General features: G+C 35.3%; 1 protein-coding gene across 4 annotated transcripts; it reads right to left on the bottom strand.

Moving 5' to 3' along the window:
* Window positions 1-1,423: 1,423 nt before the first annotated feature.
* Window positions 1,424-20,713, bottom strand: LOC306858061 (mitogen-activated protein kinase 8). Of its 4 annotated transcripts, none has more exons than XM_079398438.1 (12): window positions 20,538-20,700; window positions 16,342-16,521; window positions 16,107-16,236; window positions 15,424-15,482; window positions 15,047-15,185; window positions 13,505-13,670; window positions 12,152-12,223; window positions 9,104-9,286; window positions 7,489-7,613; window positions 7,297-7,360; window positions 5,091-5,168; window positions 1,424-3,906 (listed from the first exon to the last, which is right to left on the bottom strand). In XM_079398438.1, the coding sequence occupies exons 2-12, from the start codon at window positions 16,461-16,463 to the stop codon at window positions 3,890-3,892; spliced, it is 1,155 nt and encodes a 384-aa protein (XP_079254564.1). In that variant the 5' UTR covers window positions 16,464-16,521; window positions 20,538-20,700; the 3' UTR covers window positions 1,424-3,889. The 4 variants fall into 4 exon arrangements, with proteins under 4 accessions (XP_079254564.1, XP_079254563.1, XP_079254562.1 ...); XM_079398437.1 differs by lacking the exon at window positions 12,152-12,223 and adding an exon at window positions 11,820-11,891; XM_079398436.1 differs by having other exon boundaries at window positions 1,425-3,901; window positions 20,538-20,713.
* Between the last annotated feature and the right edge of the window lie 4,609 nt (window positions 20,714-25,322).

Genomic DNA, 25,322 nt, shown 5'->3' with positions numbered 1-25,322 from the left:
AACTGAAAGGAATGTACTCCACGATGGTTTGTCATCAAGCAAGACTGAATCATTCATTCAACGGATTCGTTCAAACAAGGAACACAGCAAATGCAGTTCTTTATTTTGCAAGACAGAAGCAAGCTAGTGGTAAAAACACAAACCAGTGTTTATAATATATCGAGCTGCAAAACAAGCTTAAATAACTGGAATAGTTATCTATATAGTTATTGCTCTTGGTATGACATTTATGAGTAGTATGCTATTATGAACTCAATCATGTTCTTTATGAGTCATTGAAACATTTACTCAACCATTCATTCAGTAATGCCACTGGGAAAATACATATTAACTGATAATACTGTCACAAATGTAAGTTACTCAATATAAAGGTTTTCTGCATTTCATAAAGTCTTAATTCCTGCTTTCAGAAATTACTGTCTTAAATGCCATAAATTAGAGCAGAAAACCGTAAATTCTTAAAGTTGTGGCATTAAAGGTTGCATGCACTCTTCTACAGTATTTTTGTTTTGTTTTCCAATATCTAAGTATCTGGTGCTGCTTGCATTGCGGACAAAAATTACTTTTTCATGAAATGAATGTACTAGATTTATGTAATACTCTGTAGTTTTGGGGGATTTTACGGAACTAAATTATATTTCTGGAAAAGTTATGATCCATGTATTGCCCGTTAACCACTTTCTGAGCACAGACCTAAAAATGAAATTTCCTTCAATTAAACGGTCATAAGTTTTTAATCCTTTGGAGCACAAATTTAAGTTTGGTCTCTTTTTAATGCCTTGGCAGATTATTGCTGAAGAAGTTAATATGTTAAAAAACAAACTTAAAAAAAAAATATATAAAAAAGTTCATTATGAAAAATGCACAAAAATTCGACAAAAAAAAAAAAAAAACACGTTTTGCTCTAGACATGAATCTAAACAAGTGGTGTTCCAAATTTCAGGTTGATCTCAAAAAACATTTAAACGGAGCTTTCAGTAAGATTTTCTTTGGGCGTAGCACCAAAAGTTTCCGCTAGATGAAATTAGCTTCCCATTCATTTCCAAAGAGGTCATTTTTCACCACAAACAAGTGTGACCATTTTTTTCAAGACCATTTAACCTTTTTGAATCATGTCCATGTTTTTGTGTTCACAAAGGAAGTGCCATATATGCACCAAGTTTCGAACCATTCTGATGAAGTTAAACAAAACAATGAAGTAAAATCTTCAGGTCAAAAATGAACAGCACCAGAAGGTTAAATTAAGATATGTTTACTTGAGATGAAACTGAAATTATGAAGTCTTGTGTTCTGAAAAATTAAATGGCGTATTGTGTTTCATTCAGTTTATTCCTTACATTTTTTTAAAAGTCTTAAACTTACCTGCAGAAACCCTGTAAATGTCTTGTTAAACTGTGGTGTAAAGGCAAGGAGACAAAGGGGAGAGCGTTCTGATTCAAACAGGTGTTTATTTGCAGTACATGTACAATTGATATAAGATCCCAGTGCATTCTTTGTAGTAGTGCACTTCTCAGTCTGTATGCTGTTTAGCACACACAGAGCTAGCAATTCATAACTAACTATATGGCTGGCATTGCTAGCAAATATTATATACCAGCACCAAACCTTAACATGGTGGTATTTCAAGATATTTTACAGATGCTTTTGAATCGGATTGACCAGGTTGATTGAAGTCCAGTGGCTAAACTTAACAAATTGCTAACATCAGCCACAGATTTTTGTTTTTGGTAAGACGGGTTATGTAACATTGACAGTATAAGCCAAAGGAACAAAAATAATAATCCAGATTTAAAAAGACAAACATGAATTTATCTGACAGTACCAAACATATCTCTACCTCTGGGTACATACAACTAATAAGTCTAGATCTATCGATTACAACTAGCACGACAGCAGTGGGTATTGCACATGAACTGTAAAAAATGAGTACAAAGTAAAATTAAACAAAAAGATCAAATTTACATTTCAGTTCTTTTACTTCTAGGTGAAGTATACATAATGTACAAAACTATACGTTGCCTACTATTGACAATAGTTCAATTTAGAAATAAATAAATAATGAAATCTGTATTAACATCCATCTTACGGGCAGCTACGTCGCACAAAAAAAAAAAAATCTGTAGAAATTTAGAGTGAGGTAGTTCATCAAAGCCTACTTTGATCTGAATTATAACATTTTTGAGAGATGAAATAAAAGCAAATGCAATGAAAAATCTCAAGTTAAAATTCCTTAACTTCCCTACAGACAGCAAAGACAAATTAAGAGCACTTAAAATGGGAAAAATAATAAAAAAAATACATATGCTGATCATTATGCGAACTCAAACCTTTAGTTCCTACAACTCCCATCAATCCCGCATGTACATTCCAAAGCACTGCCTCATGGGAAATGGAGTTCCCACCTACAGCATTTCATGCAATATCTTGCATATTTCCATAAACAAAAAGCTGCAAACCATACGCACATACCAAAAAGATTCCAATTTGCTATTACTTTGATGAAAGACCTTGCTTGAGGAAACGTCCCTTTACAGATCATCTTCTCAACATGCCCCGACCTTTCAATCGACATCACATGCGTCCAATACGATAGAAAAATAGCCACTCCCAACATGATATGAACAGTATCACTTTTGAAAAACCTCACCCAAATTTCTTCATCTTTCTAATCATTCAGGAACGAATGCTGGACTCAGGCACTTTCTCCATTTTGAAAGCAAAACAAAAACCGTAGTTAGTAATTTCCAAATTTAGCGATGGATTTCACTCGTTTGTGTTTCAGGAGGAGCAGAGTTTACACTACATACACTAGTACTGTAAACACAATTACATTTTTCTAAGCATTAGAATGGAACGTATCTGATACTGATGGGTTATTTTTTAGCGTTAGACAGCCATAAAATGCAGCAGTTCCTTTCTGAACCTCCAATCTAATACATCTCCATTCATTTAGCATGATTGCTCCATCTGAAACGACGTTATTAAAAATCACCCATTCTCCTAGCGTAATGAATAAGATCACAGGTTGGTTGTAAATGCAAACAAGTACTACAAATCAAAAGCGTTTCATATACATGGGCCAAATACCCAATATCGGTTTCATATCATGATAATGAAGTGTTCAAACAACACCTTTACATCAGGCTGAAGCGTAATGAAAGCTGTGGGTTACTGTTTTCTGTGTTTAAAGTTGAAATATTTACAGACTAGATTACATACAGTGACGTTTGAAAACCCAAACGTGTTTTAACAGAGAATACTACTTGAAGTCAATCATGTGCAATGACATTAGAAAGAGAAAAGAGTAGCTTACAGACCCTAAAAGAACTTGTGTTTCTGTAAGACAAACGTCTAAAACGTCCAACTAAAATCAGGTCATATTAAAACCGCCTCTGCCGCAGAACAAACGATTTTATACGCCACCGACTCCAAAGCAGTAGTAACAGTGAGGAGACATGTGCCGTTTAATGAACTTCCACTAATTAGTGACTCTCTCTCAAAAAACAAAACAATTAAACACCTTAAAAATATATTCCCCATTCATCTTTATAATATAGATGAACTCAAATCATTCCACATCCAAATGGCAAGATGGTGCAGCAAAGTAATGCTGGTTTTGAAGATGCCCTCAAAAACTCTTACCTCCGTTCTTACACTTTGTCAATTCAAAAGAACGTGTCAGTTTGAGACAGAAAGGAGGACGCGTTTCCGGACTGGCGGAGGATGATGATGATGATGATGATGATGGAGGAGGAGGAGGAGGAAGATAGTCATCTGCAGCAGCCCAGCGGTCCTGCGCTCGCCTCCTGACTGCTGTCTGTGTCGGTGGACATGGACGAGACGTCGTTTGTGGAGGACGAGGACGTGGAGGGCTCGTGGGAGTCATTGCTCACTGCTGCACCTGTGCTATGAGAAACAGATCCCATCTTTATCAGACAGGTACTGTGGAAACTCGGAGACTTTCACACTTCAAACTGTAAACCCAGACTCGTTTTTACCCGACATCTTTACAGCATCGGTTTACTTCAGAAGACTGGGTAAGACATTAAAACTCGTTTCCTCAAGTTATATTTGTGCTTAAAAAAAAAAAAAAATTAAGGCATATTGCAAGTCTTAATATACATAATGTTCCTTGACAAGTAAATGCATCTTGAATTAAAGAGGTTTACACATTTACTAGAAAAACACCTTTCATGTTCAATTTACTTAAGATATTATCACTTGTTTTAGAGAATACAGTGCATAAAGTTCTTTTTTAATGTTTTAGGCGTACTAAACTAATATACTATATTTAATATATAATAAATAGTAAAATCACTGAATTAGATTGATCCATAAAACAAGAAAAAAAAACACGAGGTAAGAAAAATAAACCTAATTCAAGAGATATTCTCTCAAAACAAGTCTTAATGTCTTACATAATAATGTGACTATTCAGGAAAATTAATCTTGCATTGAAGATGTTTAGACGTATTTACTAGAAAGAAAAAGATTGATAAAATGGCACACTAATAAAGTTACAATTTTGGTTTTTTTCATCTTATTTCAGAAGTACGATTGTGCAAATGTTTTGTATTTTCCTGTTTTAGGCATAAACCTTACTATATGATTAAAACCAGGGTAAAAGCATGAGAAGGAAAATAAACATTCTAACACGAGACATATTCTCTGAAAACAAGTCTTAATATCTTAATTGATATATGGTGACTTTTTAAAATGAATAAATCACTGATCATAAAATAAAATATTTAAGATAAACAAATTCATAATAATTCATATAAATACATATAAATGAATGAATCCTAGGTAGCCAGGTTTTGAGATTTCACCATACATTTGTAAGCATTGGACTGATGTTCTTATTTGAATATTTAGTCAATAAGGTTGATTGGACATTATATGGACTACTTTCTAATAAAATAATTCATTTGTTTGACTTTTTTCGGCATGTGAAAATTCTTTAAACCTGAATATAATTTAAGCCAGGGTTAAAGCCCTTAACCTGAGGTTTAAAACAGATTAACCCAGGGTTAATGTCGTGAGAAAAGCTGAACGCAGAGCTGGTTTTAAAAATCAAGGAGGAAACTAACCTAGTGAGGCCGGCTGTCCTCGGATCACCCCGTTTTTCGTTCGTTCCTCCAAGTCCAGCACTTCCTTATATATCAGCTCTGATCAGGGAACAGATACAGAAGAGCTAAAATTACAAGTCTCCCTGATGCGATGACGTATAATCTTATATCTTTGTGCCCATTAAGATCCAAATAAAAGGAGAAAATCATGCATATGAACCAATGGATTCCAAAAAATAGGCATAATCAAATTGTAATTTAATAAATACATTTTAATAAATAAAAAAAAAAAATTAAATCGACTTGTTTGTTGAATTTACTAAATCAACAGATTTGAAAAATAAGCATTATTTAATAAATACTATTAAAAAAAAATATTCGTTGAATGTTCTGAAAAAATAAAAAATAATGGTGCTATATACCATTAACTTCATATAAAGATAATTTGATTCAATCGATTTTAAAAATAGGCATGGAATTATATAACAGATAAATTCCATTAAATTGAAAAAAATATATTTTTATTCGCTGAATTTCCTGAAAACAAATATTAATATACCGTTTGATATAAAATTTATTTGATTGATTCAACAGATTTAAAAAATAAACATTATTAAATTAATAAAAAAAAAAAAATGTATTAAATAATTGAAAAATTTTATCTTTTGAAATACCTGAAAAAAAGACATTGTGATATATATCGTCAGCTTGAAATAAAATAAGTTAATGTGATTCAATGTATGTAAAAAGCAATAGGCATAAGTGAGCAGCCAGGTGGATGCTGCACTGGTGTTTGAGGAGAGACCCTCCTCATGATTGTAAAGCGCTTTGGGTGTTCAGCAATACATAAATGCATCATTTATTCATTCATTCAAAGCGTCTGCTAAATTTAAATATGTAAATTATACATTAGTGCTGTCAAAATTAGCGCATTAACGCAGGTGATTAATTTTTTCAGTTTATCGCGTTAAAAATATTTAACGCCGTTAACGCAGGGGCGGGGCCTAGGGTTGGCCTCCCCACACATAACTGCTGTTTCGGTCTATTTGTTCGTGACAAGAAGTGCATTTATTAAGTCGCAGAACGTCTTTTCGATCCATCTCAGAGGTTGCATTAGACTTTAACATCGTCCATCATTTTGACAGACAGGATCGTAAAAATTCTGTCAATCTATTATTACCTGTCATTTTAATTTTCATATTTTAATTGTAACAACACATTTAATTGCTTTTATTTTTGTTCATGTTTTAATAATGAACCTAGAGGACGAGCATATAGGCTTATGCTTTTATTTATTAATGAAGAGAACAGATGAACAGAGATGTGCGTCACTTTTAATGTTCAACAGCACACACTGCAGTGAAAGCGGAGGCCACTAAAAACAACAATTTATGCTAGGGCTGGTTAAAAAAAAAAAAAAAAAAATTCTCCATTTTAATAGATTCTCATTTTTATGAACCGATATCTATTTTTAAATCCCAATCGATGCGGTTTTCATTTGATGAATGCACAGTAGCCTACATATAGTGCGCCTCCCATCCAATAGATCGCAATAGTCGAAGTGCTTTATTACTTTCGATACGGAACAAAGCCTCAGATTTCAAATTCTGTCCATTTTATTAGGAAATTCAAGCAATAAATACCATTTTGGCACTCTTTAATGTGGCATGATAGATCGCTGTAGACACCTCAGATCAAGCGAAGCGGCAGCACATCTCTTTCGCTTTACTAGTGGATACTCGCAAGGACTATAGCAAGGGACTTTGATACTCGAAAGTGCATAATCAAAGGCATAAAAGACTCATGAGAGTTAGAAAACGAATAGAGAGTGCAAGTGTTAGAGGGTTAAGTCAACAAATAGATAAAATAGAATTAGATCAGAGTGCTACAGTATATATATATATATATATATATGCTGATAAAATTATAAAAGTATATTTAAAAACTTTAATGTTAGGTGGGATTAATCGCTAATAATCACGATTAATTTCAGAAATAAATTACGATTAATTAGTTAATTTCTTTTTAAGCGATTGACAGCACTAATATAGATAGACAGACAGATAGAAACACACACATATACACATACATTTATTGTGATATGTAGTTAGTTTGAAATAAAATTGGAATTAATCAAAAATTAATCAAATTTGGTCAAACCTTTAACTCACCAGAAACTAAATATTATGAGTTTATGACAATCAATGATTTAAAATAAAAAGCGCACCTTTCCATTCCTCCACTGTGTGTTCTCTCTCATCCAGCTGTTTATCCGTGATCGCCGGCGGCGGCTGAAACAGAGCAGATAAACATCAATCAGATACGTCACAAAGAAAAGAAAAGCAGACGTCACTCGCTCCATCAGCCCTTCTCTCTGGAGAGATCGTGCAGCTCGAGCTCCATCTGGATCAACACTCACCGCTTCCACTTCTGACGGGTCGTACCACACGTTGATGTAGGGGTGCTGGAGGGCCTCGTCCACCGAGATTCGTTTAGACGTATCTATTACCAGCATCTTGGATAACAAGTCTCGCGCCTGGCTCGCTGCAAAATATTGCATTTACATTACATTTACATTTAGCAGAAGCTTTTATCTCTTGCTTTTATGTCTAAAAGGGTTTTTTTAAAGAATAGAATTAGAATAGAGATTGCTAGAGTTAGAGTGTCAAGTAAAGATGGAAGAGATGTGTTTTTAGCAGATTCTTGAAGATGGCTAAGGACTCAGCTGCTGGGATTGAGTTGTGCAGGTCATTCACCAGAAGGGAACATTTAATGTATTTAACATTTAATTGCATTTCAATCAGAAACTGAATTGAGAGGAAATTCGCCATGGACGATTAGAGATAAAAGAATAGAAATTGAGATAATACGCTCAAATGTGCCGGAGATCAAAGACTAATTAAAAAAAGGGAGTTTGCGGGAGACGAGAACAGAAACCATCCAGCGCTATGTTGAGCGCATTATCTCACGAGTCAGCGGTCTGAGTGGACATAAGTTACAAACAAGTAAAATTATATTTATTTATAGATTATATAACAACAACTTGGAAAACAGACAAAACAGAAAAGGTAAGCAGCATTATTTGAGAAAAGGGCATACTGGGCGCACACCTGTAACAGAACCATCTTTTTAATTTCCAAGTTTTGTGAAAAATGCTGGTCTTAATGAAGGGAAACAAACAACAGTGTCTGGACTTCAGCGAAGCAGAATTGTGAAATGAAGGCACCTTTAATTAAAGCAATTAGCCATGGATTACAGTAATTTTACCCCAGTTAAAGACCCATGAATTGGCTTGATGAGCACAGTGTTGACATTCACTTTGAAGCAGTAGAGGCAGCACATTTGAACGGGTTCAGACCTTTTTATATATTAATAGCCAATAGTTTACAGCTGTGAACTATACCCAAGTATTTCCTACAGTGTCTAATGTTTACGCTTGAAATTGGGTTTGGTATCATTTTATCCCTACTTGATGTTCACAGAGAAGAGTTTGAGATATTATTCTTAATTTTTGTTGTGCTGTAATTGTTTTTTTTTTTATTTATATAATTTCTTATTCTTTATTGTATTCTTTAAATGTTTGTATTGCTTTAGTTTTTTTGCTTTTTGGTATTTGTTTTAAGGCGCTTTAATAAAGCAACTTTTAACTTGAAAGGTGCTACAGTTATTAATATTATTATTAATAATAATAATAATAAAGAAATATTATATTTAGTGCCGTCAAACGATTAATCGCATCCCAAATAAAACTTTTTACATAATGTGTGTGTGTACTGCGTATATTTATTATGTGTATATAAATACACTCACATCCATGTACAGTATATATTTTAAAAAAAGATGTTACATTTATATATAAATATATTTCAGAAGTGTGCATATACCTGCTAATTGCATCTTTGAACATGGCTCATCCAATCAGAACTATCCATTTCTAATTGCACAATATCTACAATATTTACAGAGTAAACAGAGCACTATAAAGCAATAGAAAGCTTTGTGTCAGGTCTAAATGTTGAAGAAGCATCCCTCACCTTTGAGTTTGTTGTGGTCGGAGTCTGCAGGGAAGAGCACGTCTGGGAAGAGCTTCTCAAAGCTGTATCCAGCATAGCGAGGCCGGTTCTCCACGTAAGTCCTCACAGACTGGTTGAGCTTCATCATGAACTCCTGAGACGGTGTGCCCAGCTGCTCGATCACCTTGTTCCACTGGTCAATGTCTTCAGATGCAAGCTAAGGAAAACTACTGACTCTCTTACCAGACTAAGATTTGTTGACTGCCAAGTCACATACATATGTTTCACTTTGAGCTAGAATTATGTTTCATTATGCAGTTAACCTCTTTATTAATTTGAGAATGACACATAACATTTTCCTGATCTGACATGAAGTGTCAAGTCTTTTTTTTCAGTCCCGGTTGAAAGTGAAAATGTTATATTAACGTGTGTGTGTGTGTACATATATTAGTATTAATTATAATTTAAATATTAAATGCTTTTATACCAAAAATCATTAGGATATTAAATAAAGATCATGTTCCATGAAGATATTTAGTAAATTTCCTAACATAAATATATCAAAACTTCATTTTTGATTAGTAATATGCATTGCTAAGAACTTCATTTGAACAACTTTAAAGATGATTTTCTCAATATTTAGATTTTTTTGCTCCCTCAGATTCCAGATTTTCTAATAGTTGTATCTCAGACAAATATTGCCCTATAAACCATACATCAATGGAAAGATTAAATCTCAAATTCGAAAAATTGACACTTATGACTGGTTTTGTGGTCCAGGCTCACATATGTAAATATAAATGCATGTATAAACACTACTACTATTTTTTTCTTTTTAATGTTAACATTATCAAGATTTTTAAATGTTCTTGTTTTTGAAAGTCTCTTTTGCTCACCAAAGCTGCATTTATTTGATCAAAAACACAGTAAAAACAGAAATATTGTGAAACAGGTAACACTTTACAATGTGTCATGTGTTAACATTAGTTAAATGTATTAAGTAACATGATTAAAAATTAATCAAAAATTAATCAAATTAATCTTTGTTAATGAAAACACAGTTATACATTGTTCATGTTAGTTCACAGTGCATTAATGTTAACAAATACAACTTTTGATTTCAATAATGTATTAGTAAATGTTGAAATTAACATTAAGATCAATAAATGCTGTAGAAGCACTGTTCATGCTTAGTTCATGTTAACTAATATAGTTAACTAATGTTAACTAATGAACCTTATTGTAAAGTGTTACTGTGAAATATTAATAAAATTTACAATTACGATATGGCAAATGAACCTTTAAAATGGTGGAGGAATAAATTATCATATAATCTATTAGGGTGAAAAATATGTATTATATAAACTACATTTTTTTTATCAAATATGGAAACCAATTATTATTTGAAATATGTTTGCTTAAACAGTTATGGATGTTGTGTAGTACATAAGCATAAATAGTCTTTTTTTAATGAATTTTTCTGTACCCTGCATACATCTGTAATAAATGAAAATCAATAAACTAAACAATGCTGCTTAGAGCTACACAAAAATGTGGAGTTATGTGGAGTGAGATTGTACTGTGGTGAAATTAATAAAATTGACAACATTTTATTGTGTAACGGAGCAAAGAGTTACTTTCTATTAAAAATTGTACCTTCTTTTAATCAGGTCTCGCTAGGGCTGAGCGATAATTATGATGACGATGTCAAATTTGGAAATATCGTGAATATTTCAAATTCAAGCATACTTTCCCAAAAGAACGCGCTGAACGTCCAATATTACGTCCCTTAAGTATTACCGCGCAAGAGACGTAGCTTTTATTAGTGCTGTTGCCAGATATCAAGAGTTCAAATTCCCGAATCAGAGCTTCCCTGTTACAAGGATACATTTTCTGCCCGGTGTTTTGTTTATTTTAAGCAATCTGGCAACCATGCACACGTGCTCGCTCCTCATTGTGGAAGCGCCGCCACCGATGATCTGAAATCACCGACATACAAGCTGGACTTTAGTGATCTGAATGAAGGCGTCTCTCGACCAGTACACTAGATGAGGTAAAATAAACCATGCATGAGTCCACATTCTGTTGATTTGTGCTCATGGTGGTGGATCGTCCACATTTCCCCAAATTAGCCAAATTAGCCAAGAAATACCGGTGTTCCACCAATTAGCTCTCCATCTGAGAGGGTTTTTAGTGCCTGTGGGAACCGTTTCATGCCACAGAGCTTCTCTTAAAGCAGAGACAGTAGACAGATTTGTTTTCTTAGCTAAAAACTTGTAAAAAAAAGAACTACGTATCTCAGTTTAATTATTTGCACAGTGTAAATTGTCAATTGCATGCACTAAAAAAAGTTGACAATGCACGTTCTGTACTTGTTTTGCATCACTTCAGTTACATATACATGCGTTCATTTAATAAAAAGCAGTAAGTGATCACTTGGTCTAGATTTTTTTTTTTTTTTAAATACTTAAATTTGCACTAAACATTTTGTATTTACTTTGTAACAATAGCTGTTCTGTCTAAAAAAAAAAAAAAAAAAATTTTAATGGGGGTAAAAGAAAATCCAGTTTTTTTTTATTATTTAAAAGCATTAAAAAAAATCACATTTTTTTTTATATATCGCCCAGCCCTAGGTCTCGCACATCAATGACAAAACACACATCCAGGGTAAAATAACTCAACAAAAGAAACAAACAACACTTAGAATGGGACAGTAAAGACGACCAGGTAAGGATACGGTCTGTGCCGGGAAACAACACACTACCTCTGACCATTTCAGCCATGATGCAGCCAACAGACCAGACATCAACTGAAAAATGAAAATGACAACCAAATTAAAATGCCAAAAATCTTACAAATGAAAAACTGAAAATCAGGCACACACACACATATATATAAGGAACAGGGTGCATTGATGTGGATGCAACAGAGGTGACAGGTGCATGCAAACATCTCAGTGTGTGTGAGGCAGAATCACAGGCCGATAATCCATAACAGAGCAAGACACGGCTCTGCTTGCACAAAACAGTGCAACATCCAAGCAAACAACTAGAGGCCGAACAAGGATACAGTCCCTCCCTGGAAAAAGGATTTTGTGCCGCACCATCTCTGCCATAATGCAGCCAACAGCCCAAATATCCACTACACCAATGTAGCATAGAGGAAAAAGAGAAGAAATAAGCAAAGCATAATGGGCAGCGCGACTGCTTGAGATTTTTCCGTGCCAATTTTTCCTCATTGCTACCATCCAGGACTAAACGTCAGCGTTTTTGGCTTTCAAATTGATTTTTGTACTGCAGCGAACCACTTTCAGTTCCCACGTAAGATTCAGTGACTAATGCTTTTCCTGTCTAGATGCTCAGTGCTACAGGCAAACCCATCCAGTGTGCTTGTGCATGCAGAAACTAGTTCAGCTGGACAAAACAATCCCTCAAGGGACTTGGACTAGAGCCTTATGAAATCCGTAAAAAAATTTTCCAAATTCCATTTTAATTTTTCTGGATTCCGTTTTTTTTATTATTGATTCCGTTTTAACGGTTCAATTAAATTGTATTAATCAAAAAGCATGTCTAATTAATTAAAATCATGAAACTTATACAATTTAACATCAATATATTAAAAGTTTAACAACAAAATTAAATTTTTAGGGCCCTATGAAATGTTTTTTTGTTGTATTGTTACCAAATTCCGTGTTTAAGCATTATTTGAATTTATTAAAATGTATTTTTACAATAGCCATATAAAATCTTTTGTTTTTCCTTTTCCAGAAATTCTTTGTTTTTGGCAAACAATAACCTGGGAGAAATATTGTGTGATTAATTCTTAAATTCATTTTAATAATTTAGTAGTAGTAATAGTAGAAGTAGTATTACGTACATTCCACTGCACAATAATATATTTCTGACAGTTTATTCCAGTTAAACAGAACTTTTATTTTGACGGGTTGCCGTGAATACGCTTCTGTGTGTATATGACATGACGCTAGTTTTACTCAAGTGAAAGGGTAAAATGCTCAAGAGGTGACTCTCAGAGCTGTTCTGGAGATGTTGTTCATGTGTTTATGTCCTCATTTAGTGAAAACCGCGTGTCTGCGCCATTCATTCACACAGACACACAGAACATACAGTATTCATATCTAAAGCCTTTTCGCGGCTTAATATTTACAGATACTAGACCATATTGCGATTTGATTTAAGTGTAATGACCTACTTTTGATTAATTCATCCAAACTTTGACCAATTCCGTGACATTCCACGTTATACAGTAACTTCCGTGATTCCGTCCGAGTTTTCCGCATCGTGGAAATCATAGGGCCCTATTTGACGTTAAAACACGCGGTGAGGTCGAGGTTGTTCTAGCAGAATGGTGTGGAGGTGCTCAGGTGGGACCCTTTACATGCAGTGACATCAGGTCAGCACTCACCATTGGCTTGGTAACCCATGCCCAGAATGACCTCGGGGGCACGGTAGTAGCGCGTCACCACATAAGGAGTCATGAGGAGGCCGGTGGCGGCCGTCCGAGCCAGACCGAAGTCCAGGATCTTCAGCGTACAGTCGGATTTCACTACTATGTTACTGGGCTTCAGATCCTGGGAAGTGAAGAGGTCAGGGGTCAGAAGTTGCTGGTAAATTTCACAATTACAAAGAAATGGCAAGTAACACATTGAATTAAACATGAAATTTTGAAGTAGAAAGACTGAAATGCGGGTTGCACTTTATTTTACAGTACAAGTACTTAGTGTACTTAAAGTACTGGTAATATAAGGTAACTACATGGGGTAGGGTTAGGTTTAGGCGAAGGTTCAGGGTTAGTACCTAGCTATTGTAATTACTACAATAAGGACATAGTATGTACGAGGAACAGGACTGTACCATAAAGTGCTACCCAAATGTTTTCTTGCAAAGCATACTCCATTTTTTCTTTTTTATTCTTCTGGATTTAATTTTTCTTTAATGGTTAATTTAACTTTTAGTAATCAAAAGCATGTCGAATTAATTTAAATCATTAAACTTTTGCAATTAAACAACAATTTATTAAAAAGTTTACCAAAAATGTTTTTGGGCTCCATAAAATCGGTTTAATTTTTTCACAATTTTCATTTTATTTTTCCCCAAATTCATTTTCCTTGTTTTAGTCTATCTGGATTATGTTTTAATGGATTAATTACATTTTGAATAATCAAAAAGCACTAAACAATTGAATTCATAAAACTTTAATTTATTAACTTTTTTTTTTCCCTGAATTTCAAAGAAATTCTGTGTTGTCTATTTTAATCTATTTTTCTAGATTTATGGTTGAATACAAACGTATCAAAACAAGGAATAAAACAGTAACAATTTAATAAATCTTTTAAATTGTAATCAAGCAAACATTTAACCATTCTAATGTGCTGAGATGCAGAGATTTAAAACTTGGAAGAAAAATGGTTATATTCCTCTTGAAAAAAAAAAAAAAAAAAAAGTGCCTTAAGAAACATGTGAGTCTTTTCGAAAAACTAAAAATGTGCAATGCCTACCTAGACAACATTTTTAGGCATCATGCTCTACATGAATATTGGTAGCAAATTATGCTCTCTTAATAAAATATCTTATTTTGGCCAAATTGTAAAGCAGCATCACGTATATCTTTCTTGAATAATGCATCCTGAAATGCATCACAACAGAATAGAGGGAAATGTTGATTATAAATGTGTTTCAAGATAAATATATAAGGTGCTTAAAATATCAATATGAGAGAGAGAGAGAGAGAGAGAGAGAGAGAGAGAGAGAGAGTAACTGCTTTTTTTTATTCTATTGACAGCACTTTTTTTCCATGTTAAAATTATAAATGGGTTTATAGACTCCCGTAAGTGATCATCTTTTTTGTGGATCATTGGCATCAAAACATTTGAAAACTCCTGCACTAGAGTATCAAGTCATTAGTTAAACAAAGTGATAAAGCTTTGATGTGTGTGTGTGTGTGTACCCTGTGTATGATGCCGGCAGCGTGTAGGTGTTTGATGCCGCAGAGCATCTGATAAAGCAGGTATGAGAGTCTCTCGTGGTCCAGCTCCATCTGAATGACCTGGCACAGGTTAGCATCCATCAGCTCCATCACCAGATACCTGCAGACAGGAGATGCAAGCGTGCGAAGAACAGAGATGTGTGATTTATGCAGGTTTTCAGTTGCATCTACTGTTCATACTGAACATGAACTCATCGATACCTTGTTACATCCCTTTATTTAACCCATTTGAATTCATCCTCGACCAAATTTATTTTATGTATCATAGATTTTAAGAGCCAAAGAACATTTCACTTCCATTCTAATACACCGTTACAATCAGAGCAGAAAGAACTTACACATCCTGGAATTCTTCAAGTGTCTTCTGTGGCGTGAACACATTTAATAAGCCAATTATCTGTGAAATTAAAGCATACTGCATAAAAGATGTGCCCTGTGCTGATATCAAGTTCATACAATCTAAAATACATCATTACAAAATTAAGTACAATAGTACATATGTACACTTCAGATCAAAAGTTTGGAGTCAGATCATTTTTTTAAAGAAATTAATACTTTTATTCAGCAAGGATGCATTAAATTGATCAAAGGTGCCAGTAAAGACATGTATAATGCTACAAAAGATTTATATTTCAAATAAATGCGATCTGTGAATCCTGAAAAATAAAGTATATCATGGTTTCCACAAAAATATTGTTTTCAACATTGCTAATAATCAGAAATGTTTGTTGATCAGTAAATCAGTATATTATAATGATTTCTGAAGATCATGTGACACTGAAGACTGGAGTAATGATGCTGAAAATACAGCTGCGCATCACAGAAATACATTATGTTTCAACATATATTCACACAGAAAACAGCTGTTTTAAATTGTAATAATATTTCATAATACTACTGTGCTTTTGATCAAATACAAGCAGCCTTACTGAGCAGAAGAGACTTCAAAAACATTACAAATCTCTCAGACACCAAACTTTTTTTACACATACACACACAGACAGAGCAAAACATGTCTTACATTTTTGTGGTTGACACATTTCATCAGGACCAGTTCTCTGTAGGCCCGTTTGGCGTGGGTCTGGTTCTGAAAGGGTCGGCTAAGTTTCTTAATTGCAACATTTCGTTCAAGGACATGATCATACGCTGAGCTACAAAAACAAACAGGAAAAAGCCAAACATAAGCTTTTCATTCACCACACTTTCTACTTAATAATAATCTGTTTCTACAGACTAAAAAAAGCAATTCAACTTACCAGACGATGCCTTGTGCTCCAGATCCGATTGGTCTTAAATTCTGATATCGCTTCAAGACGTTGAACGTTGAATCTCCTACATCTATGCTGTAATATTCCTTCTCACGCTTATTCCTGTTCATGGTGAAAACCGTGCTGACTGTGTCTTGGGCATTCAAGAAGAACTTCCCCTTCAAAAATCTGAAAAGACAAACAAATAAATGAATGTCCTACATTTATTTGGGACATTACTAGACTACATGTAAAATCATGCAAGAGTGCATTACAACTACAAATTATATTCATCTTATATTGAAGTTTTTACAAAAAAATTGCCAGCTGTGGTTGCCAGAATAATTTTGTAAGAAAATACAGAAAAACTGTAAACACATTTACGGCCAAAAACTGTCAACTTTACAGTATAAAACTGTAATTTACAAACTAGAAAATTTGAATGTAAACCAGTAAATTCAACAACACACACTGCTATTAAAATCTGTTTTGTACCTTTAACATATTGACAACCACCATAATAATGCAGGCGGTGAACGAGAAAGCCACACGAAGAATCAAAGCTCATCACAAGCAGAAGTATATACTAATATATAGAAGAGTCATTCATGCAAACACTAAACACCATCATGGTAACACATCACACTTAATGCATTAAACAGATGATGTAACAAAGCCCAAATGTGCATAACTGATAACAAAAAATATTAAAAAACATGATTTAAGCAAAATACTTTCAAATGTAAGGAATTCTGGGAATATCAGTTTACAGTTTTTGACTGTAAATTATACATTGATTAGTTTTATTTACTTCTAAAAACTGTTCAATTAACAGCATTTTACTGTAAACTTACATTAAATGTCTTTAACAGTTTTTCCCTGTATATAGTACGGGAACTTACTGTTAACAGTTTTTTTTTTGCTCAATTTTACAGTTAAAATTAGGGTAAACGTACCCATTAAACTCACTTATTTTTGATCTCAGATTATAAAAAGAAAAAACTGCTTGTCTGGCAGCCGTTTAGAAAGCGGTCTAAAAACTCACCAAAAGAGGAGCCCCTTAAATGTGTGTTTTTTAGATGTTTAAACCTTTATTTCGGGTAAATTTCACTACTTATTGTAAAATTAAGAGATTACTGTTTAGACTTTTGCATATTATAACCTGGAACTTGGATGTGGGAAATAATTACATTAGACCCAAAAGATATGTTTAGCAACAGATGCTACAGAACACAGTTAGCTGACTAGCTGGATAAGATTGTGCGCTATGCTAATATAATACTGCACAGGCATTACTGGCTTGTACTTTTATATCCATAATATTATAAATTGACTATTTATTGCTGGTCTGTGGTTTTACAGTGCTGCAATTTTTAAAGATGTCATATTATTGTAAGGTGATCTTAAAGGGTGCACTACTATGAAAATCACAGCTTCAGTGTGACATTAATAAGAAAAAATATAATTTCATAGATATTGCTAATAAAAGTTGTTCATATTAAAATATGTATGAACTTAATACATGAACTAGATTTAACAAAATCTTGTCATTTTAATAAATAAAAATATTTGCTGCTCCCATTAAGCTCAGTGTGCTCTCTTTAATACTTCATAAACAGGCTTCACATATAAACTGAAGGTTGTCACTTTAAGTTAATTTTTATAAAATGTCTAATAACTCATTTTACCCATTAAGCACAGCCAGACTTTTTGCATTTAATGATGGATATCTTAATCAAAATGCTTGTCATTTAAAATAAAAAAAAATTATGTGAGAGATTTAATAACTTTTTGTACCGAAACCAATATCTTGTGCACTAAAAATGTCTCGATGTAGATTTTGGTGAGCTTAATAGGTACGTTTACCCTACACTTATTTTTTTACAGTGTACATATAAATGAAAATCATTTTGGTTTAGTGAAAAACATGCTTTATTTTTAACTAGATAGGAGAAATTCAGAGCACATGCATCAATATCAAGATAAATATTGAAGAGCATTAAAATGCTGCAAAATATCAATACATTTTCTTCACGTACTGCCATGAAAGTCTATGTAAATACTGCAACACTGTGAAAGCGAGTAATGAATCTGAGCTAAGCAGCAGCAGCACAGCCTCGTCTTAATGCATCGTCAGCGCTATAGTGACTTGAAGCAGAAATACATATTTAAACAGGTACACTGCTCAGGGAACTGAGAAAACAAATGACCCAGGCTGAGACGGTCATTACTCAAATGTAGCATATTAAGCTGAGGATGCTGCAGTGACAGCAGGGCAGCCGAAAATGTGACTTGTCCTCTTTCCATTAAGATCAACACAGCCTCAGCCCTGTACATGGGATTTTCTGTTCATGTGCTGCATTCGTGCGATTGTTTTCACTCAAGGCATATCAATACGACCTACTAGGACAGTACAGCGTCTTTATGCTTTGCAGAGTCAAAAGAGAAAGAACTCTGGTTAATTTTAACCTAAATACATTATATGATATGCAGAAGACATACTCAATTCACAACTTAGTGTTTTGATTATAGATTCATCTGTCGATAATATTTTTTCCAATTAACTGGATAAAAAGCCAAACTATATTTTATTTGTGTGTGAATAAATAACTTATTATATTATAAATATTAGCCTATGTCGTCCTCCAAACAATATATACTGATTGAAAACAAATATATTGAATGCATGTGTAGGCTACGCTATATAGTGTGCAAAAAAATGAAAATTACATTTAAAAAAAACAGCTTGCCCACAATTTTAAAGTTAAAATAAACTAAATTAAATCAGACATTGTTACATGAATGTTCTCTCATAAAAGTGTACATTATCCTGATTTTGTATGTTATTATTATTACTATTATTTTAATATTTGTATGTATATTATAAATTATTTTGGTGGAAAGGCATCGTGTAAGGAAAAAGAGGAAGTTTTTAATTGTTAATGCTTTGGAAAAGTTTCAAATTTTATTTTTTAATCGTTAAATTAAAAACAATTAAAAAATGAAAACAAAACTTCTACCATTCAGTCCATGTCCTCCGCTATATTTCAGATGCATTTTGTCCATATAAATATTTCATTCACTACTCTATAGTGAGGTGACTGGTGGATGTCATTATTTTCATTACTGATTTTTATTGATTAATTGTTGTAGCCCTTAATTGCACTGAATTATACTTAAATCCATTTTAGCAAACCGTTTAATGAGAGATTCAGGACTTTGCATTTAATGACATTTTAATTCAGATATTGCATTGTTTAGCATCAATGTGAATGAAAAGTGTCAATCATCTCATCTCCTAAAATAATACGGAGAACCGCACCCGAATGCCCTGAATTCAACATCTCAAAGCACCATCCACAACCAATGACCTCAGTCTCTCAGATCGGACTCAGCTCCATCCAGTGCATTACACTGAATCCAAATCAAATCAAAGCCGGTTTATGCAGTGAAAGACTATCTGTATAATCAGAGCACAGTGAGTTATGCATGGACACAAACGGCTCTCAAAACATCCCTACATAGACAGCATTTCTGGGCATCACAGGCAATGCTGTCAAGCTAGGCAGCTCACTAGGGTTTGAGACACAGCCAATGTTAGACGTGGATCTTCTCATTTACAGATTGATTACATACCATAAACACCACGTTTACTTTTTAGCAATACTATGGTATTCTTTAAAGTATACCAACATTTATTCACATTATCAGTTTATTCGTTTAGAAAATGGTAATAAAATATAACAAGAACTCTGTGTCAGAACAAATTCATCTTGATAATGTCAGATAACTTTGATATAAAGGCGTGTAGTGGATTACAATCAACCAAAAATTATTCAACTGTTACATTTAAGCATATAATTGGATAATACCAAACGATAGTGTCTTAGCAAAATCTGAATACTTTTTGGTTTGACTGTATTTCATCATCCAGTAACGTTACCATGGTATATATCAGAGTACCACAGTACTAATACCATCACGCCAGGATCAGCCGATGTGCCTTATCATAATACTGTATTGTACAACAGAGTGTTAAACACAATACTCCCCACTAAGTGAAAGAACACAGTAAGAGGTGTATTCTAGCAAATGACCAGCTAAAAGCAGCTAGTCAGCGGTGCTAGTTTACTGTGGTGCGTTACCCTCCCCCACAACAACCCACCTTAAAAACATCAGCGGTTAAACTGCGAATGTTTACTCACCCTCTTAAAAGAGACGCAGCCAGTTCTAGAGCAGGTTTAGAAAAGGACCGGTGTCTTCACACTGAGCTCAGGAGTATGTTATATTCGTCTTGTTTTCCACTTGAAGACGCTCGTTCTGCTTCCGTCCAGAGGCCTTCAGCTGCGGACACTTGCGTACTACGTCACCGCGTGGATGTGACGTGCGCAGTTTCTGCGTTTTGCCCGATGACGTCGCGTTGCTGATTATTGAGAGACTATAGTGCATTTATGTTGGCACTGCCATTCCCCTAAATTGTTGTGGAAACACCTATCCTTATTTGTTATTGAGAATATTGATAAAGATTTTACTTGACTTTGGGAAAATGTTTTGATTGGTTTTGTTAGTTAAAAAAAAAGTGCATTTACAGAAAAATACTTGTACTTACTTATCTCATTTTGTTAACAAAATTTTAAATTAAAATTTTAATTATAAAATTTTAATTATTTAAAAAATAACAAAAGCCATTGTTTTATGTATTGCTTGCTGACATACAGCACTACTTTGAGACTATTTCTAATTCTTGTAATAAGAAGGCTTTAAAAACTGTTGAGATTTGTAAACTGATAAATATTTTCCTTTGAACGCAATATATTTTATTTTATACCCCTGTCAAGTAATTTATTTTTGTTATAACTTTTTTTTAGTAGTATTATTATTTTGTATTTTTGTACTGTAACTGCTTTTTATTGTTTGACAATGTTCATAATAAAAATTAAAAAAAAATTGCTATGATAAAAATAGATTTGATTTCTGGTTAATGAGAGACTTGTCTATGAACGGTAGAATTATTTGATCAAAAACTGAAGGTTTATCTCGTCTGCTTTATCCTGATATTTCATTGGAAGTCTCTAATAACCTAATTAAGGAAGTTGATAAAAAATATTGTCAATTTTATTTGGAGAAGTAGATCTCATTACATTAAGCTAATTTTCACAGGCAGGTGCTTCTACATTGTTGCTTATTTATAAACAGATTTTTTTTTATTTGGAATAATAGATATTGGAATGACTACTGTTATGTTCATTGGCTGTAATATGACTGACATGATGATTATCTCTTGGGTTAAAGCATGGAAATTGCCAAATAAGTTTTGTATCAATAACAAAATTAAGGAAGTGTCTTACAAAATACTTCATAGAATTTATCCTGCTAAGCATGTTTTGGAAGATTTAAGCTTAATATTTCGTATACCTGTGAATTTTGTGATCAAGAAAAATAAACCTTTGCATCTTTTTTTTTTTTCATTGTATTTACTCAAGATTATTTTGGCTGGATTTGGAATTCTATATTAACAGAAAAATGGAGTGTATGATAGAAATGTGTATATTTGATGTACTGTTTTATACAGAAAATTACAATTTGAATTGTAAAGAACGATATGTTATACATTTGTTTATTTTGTTAGGAAAATTCGATATATATAAGAAAAAATGGGCTCAATGTAAACCAACTTTTGCACATTTTATAAATTACTTTAAATTATATTTAAATCTCCTGGAACAAACTAAAAACAAAAATGCATTGAAAACATGTAATGCTCTGAAAGCATTGAAATTTATGTAAATGTCTTCCTTTGTTTTTTTCTCTTTGTTTTCTCTCTCTGGCAGCTGATGTTAATTTGATCATGTGAATATGTAATACCTCTTGTGCTTGAGGCATTGAATCAATAAAGCATTTTTTTTTTAATCGCTTTGATGGGGACATTTTGGGGGGGGAATTATTTAATAGATCAGATTAAATGGACAAAATCATGGCTCTTACCTTATAAATTCTGTGTCCCCAACAAAGTAAAAGAATTAGATTTAAAAATTGTGCATACTATATACCCCACTAATGGGATTACATCCAGATTTGGTAATCCTCATTTGAATAGTAATTTCTGAAATTTCAGTATTGAGTCTATTGATCATCTTTTCTTTAAATGCCCCCTTATTAAGGAATTTTGGGCTGACGTGTCAAAATTATTTTATTCAAAATCCAATGTTGACATTGTCGGATGTGACAATAAATAAAAATAAATAAATAAAACGTCTTACAAGAGAGATGAGAGAACAAAAGAAAGTTGTTGCAGATCACGATAGGTGAGTAGTCGCGCTCGAGCAACAGGTTGTGGACTTACAGGATCACAATAGGTGCAGCAATCTGTGTCTGGTCGGATTGCCTGAAGGTTCAGAAAAGGACGACCCTATGGGCTTTTTGAAAAGATCGCTACCGCCGTGGCTCCCGTGTCTGGCGGGCAAAGAGATTGAAGTGGAGCGAGTGCATCGCGTGTACACAAGGCTCTCCTCAAATCACGCTAAACCATGGGTTTTCATCTTTAAATTTCTGCGGTACACGGACAGGGAGCTCATTCTGCGGCCGCCAGGCTTCATGCCCCGATGAAAACTTCCGACAGAGCAACGCTGTCTTTCTTTCCAGATTTTTCTCCGGTCACCGCAAAAAGAAGAATTTTTTGGATTTTCTTTTGCCAAACACCTTCATATTCCCATTATCACTCTCGACCATAGGATTTTTGTTAAGGCACTCAACGGACAATCACTGCCTTCTGTTACGCACTCCACCACCCCCAATACCCTCATCACGTCTGGCAATCACACCGAAAGGATTATTTTTTTTCTCACAGACTCTCCCTTAGCACCTGTCTTGTTGGGCCATCCATGGCTCACCAAACACAGTCCCAGGATCGATTGGGGCCAGAGCTCCGTGTCTGCTTGGAGCGAGTCATGTTATGCGTCTTGTCTTTTGTCTGCCTGTTCCCCTGTGTCTTGTTCTCCGTTGCAGGATGAACCTGTCTAACGTGCCCGCAGAGTACCACGACCTGAAGGAGGTGTTCAGTAAGTCCAGGGCTGCTTCTCTCCCTCCACATCGTCCCTATGACTGTGCTATAGACCTAGTTCCAGGTAAGTCTCCGCCTAAAGGCAGATTATACTCACTTTCTGTTCCAGAAAGGGGGGCCATGGAGAAATATATTTCTGATTCTCTGGCAGCCATGTTCATTCGTCCTTCTTCTCCAGCTGGGGCAGGATTTTTTTTCGTTGTGAAGAAGGATGGCTCCTTGCGACCTTGCATTGACTACCGAGGCTTGAACAACAGCACGGTAAAGAATACTTATCCTTTGCCGTTGATGTCTTCAGCTTTCGAGCGGTTGCAGGGAGCATCCCTCTTCACCAAGTTGGACTTACGTAATGCTTATCATTTGGTCCGCATAAGAGGCTTCAAGGCGCTCGTTAATGACGTGCTGAAAGACTTGGTCGATCAGTTCATACATGTCTACCTGGATGACATATAGATTTTTTCTTCTTCTCTCCAGGACCATGATCAGCACGTCAGAAGAGTGCTCCAAAGGCTGCTCGAGAATGGGCTTTTTGTCAAGGCGGAGAAGTGCGCGTTTCATGCACAGTCGGTTCCGTTTTTGGGTTACATCATCTCGTCCGAGGGGACACGCATGGATCCCGATAAGGTTAAGGCTGTGGTGGATTGGCCAACCCCAGATTCCCGTAAGGCCCTGCAGAGGTTTCTGGGGTTTGCCAATTTCTACAGGTGTTTTATTCGCAATTTCAGCCAACAGCTCCTCTGACTGCCTTGACCTCCACCAGGGTGACGCTCAGGTGTTCGAGTGCAGCTGAAGCCGCATTCTCCAACCTCAAGAGCCGCTTCGTTTCGGCTCCCATTCTTGTTGCCCCTGATCCCACACGTCAATTCGTGGTGGAGGTCGACACGTCGGAGGTGGGGGTAGGTGCGGTGTTATCTCAGCGTGCTGCTTCAGACGACAGGGTTCATCCCTCACGTTTTTCTCTCATCGATTATCTCCCACCAACCGCAATTACGACATTGGTAACAGAGAGTTGTTGGACCGTTGGGAAGACCACCTGGATCGGCTGCGGAGGGTGCTGATGGAACTTCGAAGGGCTGGACTCACCGCCAACCCTCGTAAATGTCATCTGGCGCTCTTTGAGGCAAAGTACCTGGGTTTTCAGGTGGGACGGGGCCTTATCAAGCCCCAGGAGAAAAAGGTAGAAGCCGTCCATGCCACCCCGAGACCCGGCACGAAAACTCAGGTACGAGCGTTCCTAGGGTTGGCAGGGTATTATCGCTGCTTCATCCCTAACTTCTCCTCTTTAGCCGCCCCCCTGACAGATCTGACCAGGAAGGGGCAGCCCGAACGTGTGATCTGGAGACCGGAGGCAGAAGACTCGTTCAACGAGATCAAACAGGCGCTCACTGTGGAACCGGTCCTGCGTGCCCCGTACTTCAGCTGCCCCTTCCTGTTGCAAACGGACGCTTCAGAGACGGGATTGGGAGCTGTCCTGTCGCAAATCCAGGAGGGTGAGGAACATCCCGTCTTGTTCATTAGCAAGAAGCTAACAGCAGCCGAGAAGAACTATGCCACGGTGGAAAGGGAAGCTCTGGCCATAAAATGGGCAGTCCTGGAGCTGCGGTACTATCTGCTGAGCCGTAAGTTCACTCTCGTTACAGATCACGCGCCCCTACAGTGGATGGCCAGGGTGAAGGATACCAACACCAGAGTGACGCGGTGGTTCCTCACGCTCCAGGACTTCCATTGTGTGACCGATCAGCACCGCCACGAGCACCGCACGGAATCACCACTCACAGGAAACCCTCACGGAGAGCACGTACCCACCTCAGCGACCCACTCTGCACCTTACCGCCCTTGTTTGTGAATAAATCCACCCTCCGGGGTATTTATTTTGAGCGCTCCTTGTCGTGTGATTCTTTCACCCCGTCACATTATATATATAAAATAT

Source organism: Barbus barbus, assembly GCF_936440315.1.
Source record: "Barbus barbus genome assembly, chromosome: 38".
NCBI lineage: Eukaryota > Metazoa > Chordata > Actinopteri > Cypriniformes > Cyprinidae > Barbus > Barbus barbus.
The sequence above is the reverse complement of the archived record's forward strand: the minus strand, read 5'-3'. Positions and strand labels throughout refer to the sequence as shown.